The sequence below is a fragment of the Rhinichthys klamathensis genome, unplaced genomic scaffold (assembly GCF_029890125.1).
Source record: "Rhinichthys klamathensis goyatoka isolate OS25496 unplaced genomic scaffold, OSU_Roscu_1.1 h1tg000752l_1, whole genome shotgun sequence".
In the NCBI taxonomy this organism is placed as follows: Eukaryota; Metazoa; Chordata; class Actinopteri; order Cypriniformes; family Leuciscidae; genus Rhinichthys; species Rhinichthys klamathensis.
In genome coordinates this window covers 214073-220212 of record NW_026607159.1, presented here as the reverse complement: position 1 = coordinate 220212, position 6140 = coordinate 214073, and the positions used below count along the sequence as shown (strand labels likewise).

The 6140-nt window shown below is 40.9% G+C and overlaps 1 protein-coding gene across 2 annotated transcripts; it reads left to right on the top strand.

Moving 5' to 3' along the window:
* The first annotated feature begins 2046 nt into the window (after positions 1-2046).
* Positions 2047-3047, top strand: cunh15orf48 (chromosome unknown C15orf48 homolog). Of its 2 annotated transcripts, none has more exons than XM_056242794.1 (5): positions 2047-2086; positions 2215-2266; positions 2350-2438; positions 2666-2726; positions 2944-3047. In XM_056242794.1, the coding sequence occupies exons 2-5, from the start codon at positions 2225-2227 to the stop codon at positions 3010-3012; spliced, it is 261 nt and encodes an 86-aa protein (XP_056098769.1). In that variant the 5' UTR covers positions 2047-2086; positions 2215-2224; the 3' UTR covers positions 3013-3047. The 2 variants fall into 2 exon arrangements, with proteins under 2 accessions (XP_056098769.1, XP_056098768.1); XM_056242793.1 differs by having other exon boundaries at positions 2053-2086; positions 2200-2266.
* The last annotated feature ends 3093 nt before the right edge of the window (positions 3048-6140 follow it).

Sequence of the window (6140 nt, the reverse complement as noted above, 5' to 3'; positions counted from 1 at the left end):
TAAAATATTTTGATTCTAATGAGAGAGTTAGGCTACGTGAGCATAATGCCCCTTTTACTTTCCCTTTAAATTATTTCGTTTTGGCTTGTTTAGTTATTATTTTTTTATTCTTGTTCTGTTCTGTATATAATTAATATTACATTTAAAGAGTTTGTTGTGGAATATGTTTTGTGTATTTGTACTTTTTAAGCATTCAGCAAATGATAAGCTATTTATTGGTTAAAAGTCCTGTATGTAGGCCTATAGCTTGATCAAATTATTTCAGAATCGACTTTGCGTTGCAATCGCGTCAAGGATCAGCAAGTGCACGTGCATCATCAAAAGTAAAGTGGTTAAAAAAAGTGCTTAAAGAAAGGTTAAAGAAAAAAAATTATACGCACAAGCCTATGGGTCGCGTAAAAAAAAAAAGAAAAAAAAAAGGGCCCCTCTTGAAAAAGTTTGAAAACCACTGATCTAGATGATAACAGTGATGGGATAAACCATGTTTCTGAATGACAGATCCTAGTGATGACATGTAGATGGAGAAGAGAAGTGGTCCCAGCACTGAGCCCTGAGGCACTCCAGTATCTAGATGATAACAGTGATGGGATAAACCATGTTTCTGAATGACAGACACTAGTGATGACATGTAGATGGAGAAGAGAAGCGGTCTCAGCACTGAGCCCTGAGGCACTCCAGTAGCTAGATGATAACAGTGATGGGATAAACCATGTTTCTGAATGACAGACACTAGTGATGACATGTAGATGGAGAAGAGAAGCGGTCCCAGCACTGAGCCCTGAGGCACTCCAGTAGCTAGATGATAACAGTGATGGGATAAACCATGTTTCTGAGTGACAGATCCTAGTGATGACATGTAGATGGAGAAGAGAAGCGGTCCCAGCACTGAGCCCTGAGGCACTCCAGTATCTAGATGATAACAGTGATGGGATAAACCATGTTTCTGAATGACAGACACTAGTGATGACATGTAGATGGAGAAGAGAAGCGGTCCCAGCACTGAGCCCTGAGGCACTCCAGTATCTAGATGATAACAGTGATGGGATAAACCATGTTTCTGAATGACAGACACTAGTGATGACATGTAGATGGAGAAGAGAAGCGGTCCCAGCACTGAGCCCTGAGGCACTCCAGTATCTAGATGATAACAGTGATGGGATAAACCATGTTTCTGAATGACAGACACTAGTGATGACATGTAGATGTAGAAGAGAAGCGGTCCCAGCACTGAGCCCTGAGGCACTCCAGTATCTAGATGATAACAGTGATGGGATAAACCATGTTTCTGAATGACAGACACTAGTGATGACATGTAGATGGAGAAGAGAAGCGGTCCCAGCACTGAGCCCTGAGGCACTCCAGTAGCTAGATGATAACAGTGATGGGATAAACCATGTTTCTGAATGACAGATCCTAGTGATGACATGTAGATGGAGAAGAGAAGCGGTCCCAGCACTGAGCCCTGAGGCACTCCAGTAGCTAGATGATAACAGTGATGGGATAAACCATGTTTCTGAATGACAGACACTAGTGATGACATGTAGATGGAGAAGAGAAGCGGTCCCAGCACTGAGCCCTGAGGCACTCCAGTAGCTAGATGATGGTCTTAGACACATCTCCCCTCCACGACACCCTGAAGGACCTGCTGAGAGGTCAGACCTGAACCACTGGAGTGCTTTTTCTGAGATGCCCTTTTCATTTATATACATGTTTATACTAGTTACTTTAAAAAAAAAAAAATGAATCCTCAACAACAAAGGTTATCTCTTCTTTACTCCTTTGCCCATGCTTTTACTAAGGGTCCATCCTGGTCATTTATAAGGAGGCGAGCAACAGTTCATTGACACCTTAAATGTGCTGTGGAGTGTAAGTGGAGAAGACTTCAGAGTTCCTCAGACATCCTTTTATCTCATATTTGTGATAGTGTGAGGAAGATTGTCATTGTCTCCAGCAGAGGGCGCTCATCAGTTTCAGTATGAAGGTGAAGTGCCTAAGAGGATGTGTGTGTGTGTGTGTGTGTGTACGTGCCATCAAACACATCTCTCACAGTCAGAACGAAGCTGCATTTACAACACAACTTCAGAAGGTCGGTTCACTCTCAACATCTTCATCATCATTGATGTTTGTTCATCTGTGACTCTCAAACTCTCATTGAAACACTGAATAGAAAATAATAATTTTGGATATTGTTTTCTTTAGGAAGCCTCTTTGTAGCAGGTGAAAGATGTCTGGGGGGTTTATTAAAATGCTCAAGAAAAGGAAGGAGGTGAGTAAGAATTATCATCATCATCATCTGGAATATTTTATCACTCCAACTGTTTCACTTATTCTTTTCTGGACTTGTTCTAGTTAATTCCTTTGATTGGGTTTGTTGGTTGTGCCGCACTCGGAGGAGTGACAGCCTCCGTTTACTTCTTACTGACCAAACCGGATGTCATGTGAGAAACTTCATCTTTATTATAGATTTATTAAATTAATGAATACGGTTAATAATAAACATCATTATGAGTCTATATATAAAGTGCTTCCTGTATGCTTTATTGTTACTGTGGAGAAGTTCTGTTGGTTTCTTGCAAAATGAAAGTTTTTAATGTATGATGATTATGAGTGATATAATATGACATATAATGTTGTGTACAGTGATAACATTACTTGACTTTTATAGTTTAAACAGGTCAAGAAACCCAGAGCCATGGGAGACACTAGATCCGTCCAAACCACAGAAGGTAAACGCCTAATCGTTCCGCACCGACGGGTTATGCCCATGTTTGTTCTTTAATATAATAGCAGGAGCTCAAAGTGCGGTTCGATTCCCAGTGAATGCAGTGTACGTCACAGCAACAGCAATAATACCAGATGAGGAAAGAGACGCTGTGGAAGATGAAGCGGTTGAGGAGTGATCAACACAAGAGACGCTTTAACAGATTCTCTGTTTTCTTTCAGCTGATGTCGATTAACCAGCAGTGGAAACCAGTGGAGGAGCTGGAGCTGGTGAAGAAACTGACCAGATGATCTCCTCTCCTCTGATTTACTGATATACTCTCAGGACTCTGCATTTTAAAAGGGATGATAAAAGCATCTGCTAAATGAATAAATGTAAATTTTGCACTGTAAAAATCACTCAAAACTTGAATAAACTCTTGAAAATTCTTGCTGATGCCTGTCTTTCTGACGAGAAGAATTGAACTTTGCTTATGAATTCGTGCTTAAATCCGTTCAGCTTGCGTTGATATCTCTCAGTGTTTCCTTCAGCCAGAACAACAGGAGAATAAATCAAACCTGTCGCCGGATCCGCTGACTCACACTGAGGAGGAAACTAACCCTCCCTGCTTCCGTCGTCATGCTGGAGAAACAAACGTTCATCTCTGACCTGAAGATCCTGCTTTCATTCGCAGGCCAGATCATTACAGAGAGGCTGATGTGCTTCACATGTGTGTGTGAGAGGTGTGTGTGTCATGAACACAGCCCATGTTATTATACCAGAAACTCGCTGCATCATCATGAACATTCCCATCAGCCCATGTTCTCCAGCCACACGTCTGAGCCGGTTTACGTCTGGTTGCACAAGAATGAATTCTAGTTAGAACGAGTCTCTCTCTCTCTGTGTGTGTGTGTGTACGTGGCTCCGTGTTCTGTCCTGATGTCGCCCATCATGTGACCAGGAAGTGTTTGACACCACAACTGAACACTGGTGACTGATGTGTCACGTCTTTAAATTTCCCATCAAGATGAATGTAGGGAAAGTGTTTTATGAGCTGTATAACTATTGTGAGTTGATTTATATCTCACAAATCTGACTTTTTCATCTTAATTGTGAAATATAAACTCACAATTAAAATGCCCTTTTTATGCTTTATCAGATATGGCCTTTCATGCAGTGTGTAATAAAGCTGTAAAAGATCAGTTCAGATAAATGGAGTTGTTGTTTACTAAAAGAAAGAAGTGATTCTGAACTGAAACGAGTCGTCAGTAATTCAGTCTCACTTCCTGCTGATCCTGCGTAGGTTTGTGACTAATTAGCATAATGCCAGCCTGTGGTGTTGATTGGCTGAGCAGCGTCTCTTAGCTCCGCCCTCAAACACTGTAGTGTATCTGAGACTGGGAGAGTTCGGCTCGTGTTGTTCGTGTCGAGGAGACGCTGTTTTCTGAGATTGAGACGGTGAAACCCACGCCATCGTCACTGTTCGCATCACTGTGATCAAGAGCTGAGATTCAGATATGATAATGAGCGTTTGCTTTCTGACCAATCACAGCAGAGCAGCTCTCAGAGAGGCGGAGCTTAGAGAGACTGAGTCCTTGATGGAAGCGTTTCAGACACTGAGAGGAAAGAGCTGAAGCTGCAGTGGAGATTATGAGGACATTAGTGTGTGTTTGAGCTTGGATGAATGTGAACCTGTTGTAGGAGACGCCCAAACAACATTAGCAGCCTTTAAAATAGCAGAATAGGGGTTTTAAACATTGTATTATGACACTTTATTCCATGGCGGAAACACGCTTCCATGGATATTAGTGATTTGTTCATAGTAACTAAAATCATCGGAAGGCTTAAATCCTGTGTGACTCCATCATGTCCCGGAGTGAAACTGAATTTACACTTGAGAAACTCTTTGTACGTCACTTTCCATGAAGATCATTCACACATCTATTCCTAAGAGACCGCAGCACATCATCAAATCACAAACACAACTTCTGTTCCAGACACACACACACCCTGAAAAAACTCGACAGTCGTTCGTAATCAGCAGACAAACTGGAGATGATGAACACGATGCGCAAACATCCCAAACCTGAAGCCCGTGATTCAAAGAAAACTCAAAGAAAACCGAATGAAGACATTAAAAATGTATTTATTTCAAGTTACCAAGCGCTTCAGTGTAACTCCATCATCCTCAGACACACAACCAACAAATACTGCAAACAGAGAAAACCACCCAAAGCCTGACAATCTGTTTCAGAAAACAAACAAACAAAACTATAAAAAAAAATACAAATAATAAAAAGGCATATCGGCCAAATACTGATGAGAGGCACTGATAGTTAAATATTAATTATATCTGCATCTTGAGGGAAAAATAAATGAAATAAAAAGATAAAAGGAAGATTGTGTCGTTCTGAGATCATGTAGGCACACACACATCTGCAGGATATGATTACAAATGTCTGAAATATACAAAACTACAGTAATGAGTGTGTTACAGTGATAATGTGAACTACTGTCTGTCCTGTCAAACTATGATTGTCCGTCGATTGATGAATTCTACAAACATGTGAAATATTTAATGTGTTGCACTGAGAGACACTGAGCGCGTGCGGAGCGTTTGGATGATTTCAGAGCTGTCAGAATGTGAATCTCATGAAAAGCTGTTCAGGTCATATTTTACCCCAAAAAACATTAACGTCTCTTTTGTATTTTTAGCACCCCACCAAATTCAATGTGAAAAAATAAATATATTCTTTAAATTGTGAAGTTGTATACATCGCATATGTGTTCCACTGCCTTTAATTTATGAGAAATGAGAAATAAATCCAAACTCATTACATTAATGATTTTTTTTTTTTTTGCAACATAACCATGAGAACTCAAAAGGAAAACAGGCTTAAATGTGATTAAAAGTTGCACAAAGAATCCAGGTTTTATTCTACTCATGCAAAAAAGAAGCTTGTTTTGTCCTGTAATGTTGTGGTTTACTGTGAGCCGTTCTCGTGAGATTCACTCCAGAACACACAGACACACACACATAAAAGCGGGTCCTAAAACACACCTTTCTCCTGTGAGCACGTCTGTTTTAAAGGTTTATCAAAATGAGGTCAATATTTATTATAGAAAAGCTGCTAGACAATCATTAAAACCCTGCTGGGTCAATGTCAGTTTACTCGTCTCTCTCTCTCCTTGTGTGTGTGTGTGTGTGTGTCAGTGAGTGAGTGAGTGAGAGAGAGAGAGAGAGAGACAGTGTGTGCAGGACTGCGGCGCACCCTGTCTCTCTCTCTCTCCTCTGTGTGTGTGTGTGTGTGTGTGTGTGTGTGTATGTCAGTGAGAGAGAGAGAGAGAGAGAGAGAGAGAGAGAGAGAGAGAGAGAGAGAGAGAGAGAGAGAGAGAGAGAGAGAGAGAGAGAGAGAGAGAGAGAGAGAGAGAGAGAGAG